This window comes from Trematomus bernacchii, unplaced genomic scaffold (assembly GCF_902827165.1).
Source record: "Trematomus bernacchii unplaced genomic scaffold, fTreBer1.1, whole genome shotgun sequence".
Taxonomy (NCBI): domain Eukaryota; kingdom Metazoa; phylum Chordata; class Actinopteri; order Perciformes; family Nototheniidae; genus Trematomus; species Trematomus bernacchii.
In genome coordinates, this window is record NW_022987790.1 from 1131999 (window position 1) to 1144145 (window position 12147).

Sequence of the window (12147 nt, forward strand, 5' to 3'; positions counted from 1 at the left end):
GAGATTTGTACCTATTTAAGATCTGAGTACTTCTACTTCTACTCAACTACAAGATCTGAGTACTTCTACTTAACTACAAGATCTGAGTACTTCTACTTCTACTCAACTACAAGATCTGAGTACTTCTACTTCTACTCAACTACAAGATCTGAGTACTTCTACTTCTACTCAACTACAAGATCTGAGTACTTCTACTTCTACTCAACTACAAGATCTGAGTACTTCTACTTTTACTCGAGTACAAGTTCTGAGTACTTCTACTTTAAGGCCCCGTCCACACGGAGACGAAACGGGTGTTATCCGCTATAGTTCTTTATCGTATGGACGGTTCGTCCACACGAGGCCATAACGGAGCCGCGGAAACGGAGCCCTCAAACGATAACGCTTCCCAAAGTGGGAAGGTCTGGTAACGTAACGCTTGCGGCACCGTGTGTACGCCCTAAACGATCATAGCCCCGCCTCTCCCCACCTCTCCTGCTCACCCCCGCATCACCCGCGTCATTGCTGATATGTTTCGCCAACAACAACAACAACAACGGATCACAGGGTTGCGTTCGTGCTCCAGACGCTACTGACCATGCTACAGATGTTAGTGCAAAATCTACAGCTCCTCGACCACAACCATCAGCAACAAGTGGACATGGAGAACTACATGAACTACATGTTGCTAAATCCACCGCGGAGAATAACCAGAAGGGCAACCAGGCAACCATGGCAACCATGCTCGGGGGGTCTTATTCGCTGCTTTTGGTGTATTTTGTGGCGGAAGTACAGCGCCACTTACAGGCCTGGCATATGTACTACAGCGTCTCCAGCGGGTCGAGCGTTTTCGTGTGGATGGAAGACTTTTTTGATATCGACTTCGGTTCGTTTTCGTCTCCGTGTGGACGGGGCCTAACCCAAGTACAAGATTTGAGTACTTCTACTTTAACTTAAGTACAAGATCTGAGTACTTCCACTTTTACTCAACATAGTTGCTTTCTGTCTATTTGTGGTCATTTCTAATCTATTTTGAGTTATTTTACTCTCATTGTTATTTAAATTATGCTCGTAGTCTTTCTTTTGTCTTGGTGGTCATACTATGTGTGTCTTTGGGAATGTTGTGTCTCTTCCTGGTTGGTTAGTCTCTCTTTTAGGATCTCAGCTATCCCTCAGCGACTGACAGTATCTACTGTAGCCCGGCAAACATATGAATCACAGAGAAATGAAATAAAGCATCCATCCTCTTCCTCTGTGAGGAATGGCGTGTCTTTCACCGTGACACCACACTTGATAAAAAGCTGCTTTTTGTTCTCGACACCGCTCATCTGTCGGGGTGAGAAATGATCATGCTGAGATTAATATACATCGTTCAGAGACAGAATACAAAGTGAAGGGAAATCGCTGCAAGCTTCTCAACGAGGAAATGAAATGGACATTAGGGAGGTTAAATATGATATCCTCACAAAATATTGATTGATGTGTTGCTTATCAGATATATTACATGTTCTTGTTTTGGATGTTCAGACGTACAATATTTAAAGGGGACCTATCATGCAAAATGCACTTTTGTACGTCTTTTCTACATGAATATGTGTCCCCGGTGTTCCAGGGAACTCACCAAGTGTCAGAAAACACAACCCTCTCTATTTCCTCCATACCCAAATCTCTAAAAAAGGGGCTGCAACGGATCTGATAAAAACTGATCCAGATTTGAACACTGTCCTGACGTCAGGACAGTGGCGCCACGGCTATTGGGCCAACTCCACCAATCAGGAGGAGACAGCCACGGCCATTGCCGTTCCAAAGCGCTGGAGACGCTGTAGTACATATGCCAGGCCTCTAGATGGTGCTGTTCTCACTGAATCTGCCCTTGCTAAAACAGAGCTCAAAAATGTCAAATTGAGCGAAATGAGGCATGGCTAAAATGCATGATCTGTTTGGTATTTTGAAAACAAAAAGTATAAATATGCCTTATATAGGTATGGTCCTACACTATATTATTATAATATAGCATGATAGGTCCACTTTAAACTATAGAAGATTGTAGCCTCCCACCCTGGTGTTTTACTTCAGTAAAGATCTGATCACCTCTACTGTTTATATGTTTTCAGATGATCAGATGCTTTTTAATCGCTTCTGAAAACCCACCTCTTCTCCTCAGCGTTTTGACATCTTGTAGATTGTTGCTTTTATTGCTTTTAAATTGTCTATTGTTTGTACTTGTACTTGCTTCATGGTGTGTGAGCTGAGCTATGTGACTTTGTTAGTTTGTTTGACTGTACAGCACTTTGGTCTGGAGGTTTGAAAGTGCTCTATAAATAAAGCTGTATTGTATTGTATGAGATGTGGATGTATAAATGTGGATTTTTTACATGTTATGTTTTGATATGCAAATGAGGCATTAGGTCAGGGGTGTCAAACTCAATTTCATCGCGGGCCACATTCGCATAAAGGTTGCACTCAAAGGGCCGGTTGTAACTATATAAATATATAATAAATATATAAAATAATGTATTATATTACATTATTGCCTCTGAATTGGATTATTATCGGATAGGATAATAACTTAGTAATTAACTACGTCTGAAAGCAGAAGTCCAGGGCAAATAATTGCAAGTCTCTTCAGTGCGCATGTCACAAAACGAGATGCATTGTGGGACATGTAGTTTATGGGCAACGTGCTTCTGTAAAGTAGCATGTAACCGTATAATAAACGTATTATATTCTTTGCAAGCTCTTGCGGGGCCACATAAAATGAAGTCGCGGGCCGGATTTGGCCCCCGGGCCTTGAGTTTGAGACCCCTGCATTAGGTGATCCTAACTATGAGAAGCAAACGGACAAAGTTGGTGAAATAAACTCCTAAATGTGGTGTTTAAATGTTTTCTATGCACTTCTCCAAAAGACATGATGCTATAAAAACAAAATACCTTCATCAAATATCATGTTTTCGCTTTAAATATTCCGAGGTGGAAGAAAAGTTTCTGATAAATGCTCTCTCTTGATTGACTCTTGGATTAATAGTTTCATCTTTATTTTAAGATGAGATTTAGATTCTAACTTGTGGAGAATTTAGGAGAAATCTACAGATACAAACCGACACAATGTGTGAAATAAAATCCTACATTTGGATTTTGGATGTTTTCTTTTTGTCTAAAAGAAGACATGTTATACTAGCTAGATAGCGCCAACATAAACACAACTATTGTATTGTATTGATGATCTGTAACATCTGATGAATGTTGATTATAGGATGATAATTAAAACACATATGTTGGTATCAAAGGTCTGCAACATGCTGTCAGATGTGTTCTCCGCAGTGATTACATATAACATGAGAAAAGCAGAGACACCACTAACGAGCTCTCGGTTAACGAGGGAAAGAAACAACCAGAGGTTTTTTCTAAATGAATCAGAAGCTCTTGGTGCTCCGAGGGACTCAAAAAAACATCTCTCTCCAATTAGACCGTGAGAAAAACCCAACTGCAGGTCTCTGGATGTGATTCAGATGCACGTCAGGATTTAGGATGAATGGCTTTTCTCTCGTTTCATGTTTTCACGAGCAGCATGTTAACAAAGACCTTCTTTTATTTAGAGTTCTTCTTCTAATCAAGCTTTAATGATTGCCTCAACATGCTCTCATCCGTCTTCAAAGGTCAATTACATCTGAGAAAGAAAACATACACACTGCGCTATTTAATGATGAATCAGACGGAGAAGATCAAGGCTGTTGTTTGAGCTCAGAAGCCTTGCAATATTATCTTTAGTACAAATACTCATCATTTATTGAACACAAATGTAATATTTGTACAACCATGAATGAATCATAAGTAGGTTTTCATCAAGGCCATGAAATAGGAAAGAGACATCTGAAAAAAAAAATATATAAATGCTACAGAGGTGTGATCTGTCCCTGAACGCATCACGACACTTCAGGTGAATAGTGTAAAAATGTAACTAACAGTATTCAAGTATTTCATTAAAAAAGCTGATTAAATGTGTTCATGTTAAAGGGGACCTATCATGCAAAATGCACTTGTGTACGTCTTGTATACATGAATATGTGTCCCCGGTGTTCCAGGGAACTCACCAAGTGTCAGAAAACACAACCCTCTCTATTTTCCTCCATACCCAAATCTCTAAAAAAGGGGCTGCAACGGATCTGATAAAAACTGATCCAGATTTGAACACTGTCCTGACGTCAGGACGGTGGCGCTACGGCTATTGGGCCAACTCCACCAATCAGGAGGAGACAGCCACGGCCATTGCCGTTCGAAAGCGCTGGAGACGCTGTAGTACATATGCCAGGCCTCTAGATGGTGCTGTTCTCACTGAATCAGCCCTTGCTAAAACAGAGCTAGAAATTGTCACATTGAGCGAAATGAGGCATGGCTAAAATGCATGATCTGTTTGGTATTTTGAAAAGAAAAAAGTATAAATATGCCTTATATAGGTATGGTCCTACACTATATTATTCAAATATAGCATGATAGGTCCACTTTAAAGAAAAAAGTTGTAATATTTGGAGGAAAAAAAGGCATAATAATTCAGGGTGGAGAACATCTTAGTAGAAAAACTGTGTAATATTTCAATAAGAAGGTGGAAAATATTTGGAAATTAGGACATTTATGGAGAAAAAACACGTTACGTTGTTGTTCATATTTTTTTTAAAGTCTTAATAAAGTCAGAAAACTGTTTATTTAAAGGATCTGGATTATAGAATTCATACATGAACAGATATCACCATGAAATTTACCCAGAACATCACCAACATTAAGACCATTATTCTGATATATTACAAGTTTTCTCAAATGCTATGTTTAAATACGCTATTGAGGACTTACTGTATGTAATGCTAACTTTAGGGGATTTTGGGAGAAATCTACGGACAAAAATAGACAATGTTGGTGAAATAAACTGTTTTCTTTGCACTCGTCAGAAAGACTTGATGGTATAGAAGTAAATCTTCAATATTGTGCATCAAATATCATGTTTTTGCTTTAAATATTCCTATGTTTAAGAAAAGTTTCTGATAAATGCTCTCTCTTGATTGACTGTTGGATTAGTCGTTTCATCTTTAAATCTTTAAAGATACGCTTTCTGAGGTTATGGCTAAATGTGCAAGTGAGGCGTTATGTAATGCTAACTTTTGGTGAGTTTAGGAGAAAAAATACAGACAAAAATGAACAAAATTGGTCAAATAAACTTCTGTCATGGTAGCCAAATAGCATCACATTTGTGCCTAAAATATCATGGCTTTGTTTATTTCCAGCTTCTTACCTTCTGGATGGTTTCAAGCATGGACCAGCCTCCGTTCCACGGCTTGGTGGACTTCCTGATGCAGTTCAGACTCGCCATGCTGTGCCACTTCCTGTCCTCCAACTTCCTGTAGAAGGCGTTGGCGAGCATCAAAACGCTGTCATACAGGTAGAGGTTGGACACCTGGGGAGAAGATATCTCTTTAAAGTACTGATATACACCTGAACATCAGCAGGAGAGGACTCTTTAAAGTAGAGACACTACATACTGATATACACCTGAACATCAGCAGGAGAGGACTCTTTAAAGTAGAGACACTACATACTGATATACACCTGAACATCAGCAGGAGAGGACTCTTTAAAGTAGAGACACTACATACTGATATACACCTGAACATCAGCAGGAGAGGACTCTTTAAAGTAGAGACACTACATACTGATATACACCTGAACATCAGCAGGAGAGGACTCTTTAAAGTAGAGACACTACATACTGATATACACCTGAACATCAGCAGGAGAGGACTCTTTAAAGTAGAGACACTACATACTGATATACACCTGAACATCAGCAGGAGAGGACTCTTTAAAGTAGAGACTCTACATACTGATATACACCTGAACATCAGCAGGAGAGGACTCTTTAAAGTAGAGACACTACATACTGGTATACACCTGAACATCAGCAGGAGAGGACTCTTTCAGTTTTCATTGTAAAAGGAATATTATTTTCACGACTATTTGGCAGCGAGCTCTAACAATACAAGATAAATAAGACAGATTTCAGGCCCAATCTGTGTTTCCCAACAATAGACGTCAGTTTGTCTCGTATTTAAACTCCTGTCACTCAGCTGAGGAGCGACAGCACATTCAGCTTATTGTGTTTTTATACATTTGGGTCACAGATTTCAAAAATATCTCTCAGACTGCTTCACTTTCTCTTCTCAGGCGTCGCTTTGTCATTTCAATTTGTTCTCTTCAGATTTCCATGACAAAGGAGAATGAGGGAGAAAAGCATGAGTCCTCTATCTGTGTGTGTGTGTGTGTGTGTGTGTGTGTGTGTGTGTGTGTGTGTGTGTGTGTGTGTGTGTGTGTGTGTGTGTGTGTGTGTGTGTGTGTGTGTGTGTGTGTGTGTGTGTGTGTGTGTGTGTGTGTGTCTCAGGCTGCCTGCTGTATAAACTTTGTGTCAGTCATCTGTATTTGTCTGGAAAGAAAGATGCTCATTTGTCACCCTGAGTCTGCTCCGTGCTCCTTTTGTGTGTGTGTGTGTGTGTGTGTGTGTGTGTGTGTGTGTGTGTGTGTGTGTGTGTGTGTGTGTGTGTGTGTGTGTGTGTGTGTGTGTGTGTGTGTGTGTGTGTGTGTGTGTGCGTGTATGTGTGTGTGTGTGTGTGTTTTTTTTTTTCTTTGACTTAATTTATTTATTTATACCTTATTTTATTTGATGATAATACATGGAAAAAAGGGAGTACATATTGGTACCATGCTCCTTCTTGATTTTGTTAACCTGTTAAAATTCAATAAATCTATTAAAAATACTAACAATATTTGCAGGTCATGAGTTTTGAGGCATGTAAATGGTCTGAAACTCCTCCATTGGACTCTTTTGTTTACTTCCTGAACATGGTGACATCACTATGAAACACTCTCACTCATATTGGCTATATTGTCGTGATAGGCTAAGGGGCGGGACATCTCTAAGCGGTTGACCAATCACAACAGAACCGACCAGCTCTAGAAACCTGCAGCTTTGTTTCCAGTAAAGCTTGTCTTCAGAGTGAATGTGTCTTTGTGACAAACTGCTGACAGCAGGAGGAGGTCAGGCGGTGAACAAAGTCTCTTTAACATGAATTATTGAGACGAATGTCCTCCTTTATCTGATCCCTGAAGACTGCAGGTGAGACAGAGAGGAGGAACAAAGGTCCACAGGGAGAGCGAGCAGGTTTTTATTTATCCTCTGATTTAAGAACAGAGGAATATACGAGGGGAAGAAGGAGTGGTGGGAGTACTGGACTTAAGTGCAATTTGGAGGTACTTGTCCTTGAGTATTTATATAATTTTTTGTACTACGTCATACCTTCTATAACACTGTACTCCAAAGGGAAGAATTGTACATTCATCAACATTGATCTGACAGCTGTAGCTGCAAATTCATGTTAGAAATACAAAAGTTAATCGGCCCAAATGTTTATAATAGCCAAAAATTGGCTCATTTGCACATCATTTTGGTGTGTGTGTGTGTGTGTGTGTGTGTGTGTATGTGTGTGTGTGTGTGTGTGTGTGTGTGTGTGTGTATGTTTGATCTCAGACATTATAAGAATAGCTACACTCATCTCTGCAAATGTCAGAAGGAGACGGTGAGTGAATTACAGTAGTTGCTCTGCTCCACATCGCTGAGATATTTCACAAGTAGAAAAACATTGCTAACATCAGCTTTGGAATAACATGACCTTCTGTTAGCAGAAAAACACATCTACAGGTAGCATTACATAGCTGTGTGCGTCACTCTTTAGTGTCCCCTGGTCTCCCCGCTGTGTGCGTCACTCTTTAGTGTCCCCTGGTCTCCCCGCTGTGTGCGTCACTCTTTAGTGTCCCCTGGTCTCCCCGCTGTGTGCGTCACTCTTTAGTGTCCCCTGGTCTCCCAGCTGTGTGCGTCACTCTTTAGTGTCCCCTGGTCTCCCAGCTGTGTGCGTCACTCTTTAGTGTCCCCTGGTCTCCCAGCTGTGTGCGTCACTCTTTAGTGTCCCCTGGTCTCCCAGCTGTGTGCGTCACTCTTTAGTGTCCCCTGATCTCCCAGCTGTGTGCGTCACTCTTTAGTGTCCCCTGGTCTCCCAGCTGTGCGCGTCACTCTTTAGTGTCCCCTGGTCTCCCAGCTGTGTGCGTCACTCTTTAGTGTCCCCTGGTCTCCCAGCTGTGTGCGTCACTCTTTAGTGTCCCCTGGTCTCCCAGCTGTGTGCGTCACTCTTTAGTGTCCCCTGGTCTCCCAGCTGTGTGCGTCACTCTTTAGTGTCCCCTGGTCTCCAGCTGTGTGCGTCACTCTTTAGTGTCCCCTGGTCTCCCAGCTGTGTGCGTCACTCTTTAGTGTCCTCTGGTCTCCCTGCTGTGTGCGTCACTCTTTAGTGTCCCCTGGTCTCCAGCTGTGTGCGTCACTCTTTAGTGTCCCCTGGTCTCCCAGCTGTGTGCGTCACTCTTTAGTGTCCCCTGGTCTCCAGCTGTGTGCGTCACTCTTTAGTGTCCCCTGGTCTCCCAGCTGTGTGCGTCACTCTTTAGTGTCGCCTGGTCTCCCTGCTGTGTGCGTCACTCTTTAGTGTCCCCTGGTCTCCAGCTGTGTGCGTCACTCTTTAGTGTCCCCTGGTCTCCCAGCTGTGTGCGTCACTCTTTAGTGTCCCCTGGTCTCCCAGCTGTGTGCGTCACTCTTTAGTGTCCCCTGGTCTCCCAGCTGTGTGCGTCACTCTTTAGTGTCCCCTGGTCTGGAGTGATGACATTAAAGATATTCTGATTCTGATAAATAGGAAGGAGCCTGATTCCTGATTCGATGCATGCCTCTGAGTCTCTGTGTGTCCTGGTTTAAATGCAGCTGACATCTCCTCTGACTCTCTGCACTGAGTGTGTGTGTGCGGCTGAACTGATGGATGCTTTCATGGATTTACGGGTGTGTGTCCCTGTGAGATTTGTTGGTCTCTGGGCGCTGCACCATGGAGTCCCAAGGGGAAATTGAAAAAGCACGAGGAGAGGGAAAAGCTTGGAGAAATATTCCCCGCAAATTAAAATCACTTATCCTCAAATGATCCGTTTATAAAAAGCTCTGCCAGTGGAGGTCATGCTTTCAGTTTGTAAGCGGGAGGAATGAAGAACTGCTTTTCTGTCATATTTTGTGCACAGGTGTAGCATTGGTGAAGGAAGAAGCCATTACATTTCGGAGAGGATTTCAATTACAGGGTACAGGCATTATTTTCCACTCAGGTAAAAAAGGCCTTGGTTTGAGGTCTGTGCTCTCATTCTAGTTTAATCATTTGTACTCTAATCATTTAATTTGTCCCTTCAAGTTATAAATATGTGCCTTTGAAAGACTGAATTGTGGTTTCAAAATACTCAATGAATTCCCTGAAGCCTTCACGCTCATAATGAAGCACGTTTATCTGGAACACAGACGTGAATGTTTGTTGAATATCTTCTCATATTTCATGAAGGACTTTCTCTCATGGTGAAAACCGCCTGAAGTGGAAACATTTATTTGAGAGCATGGTTTAGTAATTCAAGGACAAACATAATTCCTAACATACTAAGCCTGCAAATTAGAAGTTTGAGAACACAAATCCCCGCCTGCAGGTAATTATATATATCAGAAATGTTCCATTCACTTCACTAACTCAATTTCCAGGTAGAGGAAATGTGTTTTTCATTATCTCTTTCAGTGCGCTGTGTGCATCGTGGACTTGGTGAACTGGACACTTAATGTAAATAAGTGCTTTATATTGTGTCTAAAGCCCTTCAATAGTGTTTTATTGGCAGAGTTTATAGATCTACAACCTCTCTTGTCCTGTTTAGCCACATGATAGCAACCACCTTATCTAACATAGGTTAAAGTTTCCTAATAAAGAGTTGAATATTTAATGACGTAGAACAAAACTGTGTAAACCACAGAGGATATTTAACCTGTTAAGCCCTGAGCCTGTTTTTCAGGTCTCAGGCTCGAAAATGACATTCCCAGAACAAATGACCATATCTTCCCTTCTAAAAGGGTTAAATTAATAATCTTTTTTCTCAAAGTAATGATAAACCTGTGAGTTGGATGTAGAAAAGTCAGAATCAATATAGATGTTTTTTATTTTAAAGAAAATTCAGATTTTACATAGTAAAAAACTGTAAATTATAGTGTCCGTCCAAAAATTATTTTTTACTTATAGTGAAAACCACCCTTGGATGATGGTAAGGTAGACTAAAAGCTTTAGGAATCCAAAGTACAACATATAATAAGTACCCTGTATCAAGATTGATGCAAAACAAGTGACATTTGACCTTTTTAGAGAGACTTAGCAAAAATAAACCACTTCTGGGGTCATTTGGGTGGATTTTCCATATCTCTGGCCCCCCTTGCTCGATTTTGATGGTTGACACCTCTTTCTGACCGTTAGAGCCAATAGAATCGAAGGGGGAGTCCCTCACACACACGTTGTGAAGAGAAAAGGTGGGGGCTTCGCGCATGTAATTTTCCATCAGAGTGAACCTATCTCTCGCTCTGACATCTGGAAACGGAAAAGCAGTTTTAATGCTTATGGATTATCAGAAATCATTTCAAAGGGACACAGACACATTAGATTAACCTATGGATTAACCTCAGCAGCGTTTTTATTGTTTTAATGCCATTGAAGACCACTTTGGAGAGACTACAGAGCCAAGGTAAAAATGTTAGCATTTTTAGCTACCTAGCGTCACCTGTTTTGATGTCCGTTTTTGCTTATAACGTCGCAAATACGTATAATTCAGTGGTAATGTCGGTGTCAATCGATTCTGTGTCACCTCACGATGTGAATCGATGTGTTGGATGTGGTGAAAAGATAAATAATAAGGTTTTGTGAGTGATTTTCGGTGCAGTAAGGTGTTAGCATTTTTCGCTCGTTGCTAATTCAGAGGCTCAGTGTTAGCATTGTGGGTTTTCGTTTGAAAAAAAAATAAAAATGATCAGTTAGATGAGTTTCTTCCCGTTACATGGATATAAAACATTCATAGTTTTATTAAATGAACATGCCCTCAGACACTGTTTCCTGCAAGATGTTGCGGCAGTGCCCCGGTACCGGGATCTCTCGGGCTTAACAGGTTAAGGTATTTAGGGTTAGCGTTAGCAACCAACCAACCTACCTTACAACCTTACAACCAACCAACCAACCAGTACTCTATCTCTACCAAAGTAGATTGGTCTTTTATAGATTATCCACCAATCCATCCGTCCAGGCAACCATTGACCTCCACGTTTTCCGAGTCACTTTGGATATAAGAACAAGGAAGTCTCTCATCTTGACCATTACTACCCCACAGAAAACAAATACTGCCGAACATTAGTAACATATATAACTCTATCTCTAAGTAGATTGGTCTTTTATAGATTACCCACCGATCCATCCATCCATTCATCAATCAGTCCGTCGATGCAACCATTGACCTCAACTTGTTCCGAGTCACTTTGGATATAAGCTTCAGTTAAAGGTAATGTTTAAGGTGCTGTACCTCCAGGTTCTGCATGTATGCAAGACTGATATATCCTTTTATCATTTTTAAAATACAATGAAGTCTCTCATCTAGACCATTACTAACTCACAGAAAACAAATACCGCCGAACATTTGTAAGATATATACTACTCTATCTCTAAGTAGATTGGTCTTTTATAGATTACCCACCGATCCATCCATCCATTCATCAATCAGTCCATCCATCCATTCATCAGTCAGTCCATCCATCCATTCATCAGTCAGTCCATCCATCCATGCATTGAGCTCAACTTGTTCCTCGTCTCTTTGGATAAAAGCATCAGTTACATGTAATGTTTAAAGAGCTGTACCTCCAGGTTCTGCATGTATCCCTCCTGCGGGTCGCACAGCAGGGAGGATATCCGATGGTTGCGCCTCATACAGCGGGTGCTGCTGTCGCGCCATAGCGGGAAGATCTGCCGGATCACCGTCATCCGCCCCAGTGCACTGTGGGTAAGCTCCAGGATCTCCGTGTCGCTGATTTCCTGCAGGAGGCGGGACAAAGACATCATCAATGTTATTATATTATTAATATATATACATTTTAACACTGTAAGGTAGCTCTGTGCAATATGTAATGTTACCTCTGATATCTAGCTTCTACGACACTGCATTCTAAATGTTACAAACCTTTCATTTCCATTTGAAAGATTATGTGCATTC

The 12147-nt window shown here is 41.2% G+C and overlaps 1 protein-coding gene across 1 annotated transcript in view; it reads right to left on the reverse strand.

Annotated features, from left to right (window-relative positions):
• Window positions 1-12147, reverse strand: part of LOC117497652 (glutamate receptor ionotropic, delta-1-like) — a 224509-nt gene that overhangs the window by 70480 nt on the left and 141882 nt on the right. Inside the window, exons 4-5 of the mRNA XM_034149650.1 lie at window positions 11796-11969; window positions 5261-5422 (exon numbers count right to left, since the gene is read on the reverse strand). Coding sequence (XP_034005541.1) covers window positions 5261-5422; window positions 11796-11969 — 336 coding nt within the window. The remainder of the gene's footprint in view (window positions 1-5260; window positions 5423-11795; window positions 11970-12147) is intronic.